This window comes from Gavialis gangeticus, unplaced genomic scaffold, assembly GCF_001723915.1.
Source record: "Gavialis gangeticus isolate Ggan-Ray unplaced genomic scaffold, GavGan_comp1, whole genome shotgun sequence".
Classification (NCBI taxonomy): Eukaryota; Metazoa; Chordata; order Crocodylia; family Gavialidae; genus Gavialis; species Gavialis gangeticus.
Window position 1 is genome coordinate 53471856 of NW_017728996.1, and position 863 is coordinate 53472718.

The following is an 863-nucleotide window of genomic DNA, read 5'->3' on the forward strand; positions in this document are numbered from 1 at the left end:
TAGGCGCCACCGGCCCCGCCGCAGCCCGCCTTGGTGCGCACCATGCCGGAGCGAGCGAGCGCGCGCTGCCACCGGCCGGGCGGGAAAGAGCGCACACCGCCCCCCACCCCCGGGGCCCCGCAGCAGCCTTTCCCGCGCACCCCGCGTCTCTCTCCCATTGGCTGGAGGCGGGATCGGAGCCGACCAATCTCCGCCGCGCCCGCGGCCCCATGGGCGGGGTTTGCGCAGGAGCCGGCCTGCCGGCAGTGGCGGGAGCAGGGTGACGGGGCTTTGCCCCGGGATAGGTCTTTCGCCCTGGGCTCCTGCCACGGAGCAATCATGCGTGATGCAGCTAATTGCTCTTCCAGCGTGTGTAAGTGAGTGTCCCAGCTTATCTGATGTGCGTCGAAACCCGGAACAGTGAGCCCCGAATTACACTCGGGACAATCAACTCCGGATTAAATTGGGGACAGTCAACCCCAGATTAACCTGGTCCTCCGTCCTTAGCCTCAGTGGCCGTGTCCACGTGAGCGTCTGGTTCCCCGGAAACACCTAGGAGCCAGACACTGCGTGCCACCGCCAGGGGAGGTTACCCTGGTGGCGTAGGGGAGGCTGGGCCAGCCCTGGGCTGTGGTGGCTGCTCCGAGCCTGGCTGGGAGCTGGAGTGTGGCTCCAGCCAGCCAGGCTCTGGTTTTGAGCAGCACGCTGCCTCCACGTACACCACTCCATCTTTTTTTGCACAGGTTTTTTTGACCCCTGGATAGCCACGCACTTGTGCTCAGGCCCAGATTAACTAAGCACATGCCTAGGGTCCTGGCCCTTCCCCTCCCCTCTGCAGAGCTGTCCTTCTCTCCACAGCTGCTCGAATGGCCCCATCTGCCTCC

At 65.1% G+C, this 863-nt stretch overlaps 1 protein-coding gene across 1 annotated transcript in view; it reads right to left on the reverse strand.

The window, feature by feature from the left end:
• Nucleotides 1-211, reverse strand: part of PCLAF (PCNA clamp associated factor) — a 7276-nt gene extending 7065 nt beyond the window's left edge. Inside the window, exon 1 of the mRNA XM_019503847.1 lies at nt 1-211. Coding sequence (XP_019359392.1) covers nt 1-211 — 211 coding nt within the window.
• Nucleotides 212-863: the final 652 nt, after the last annotated feature.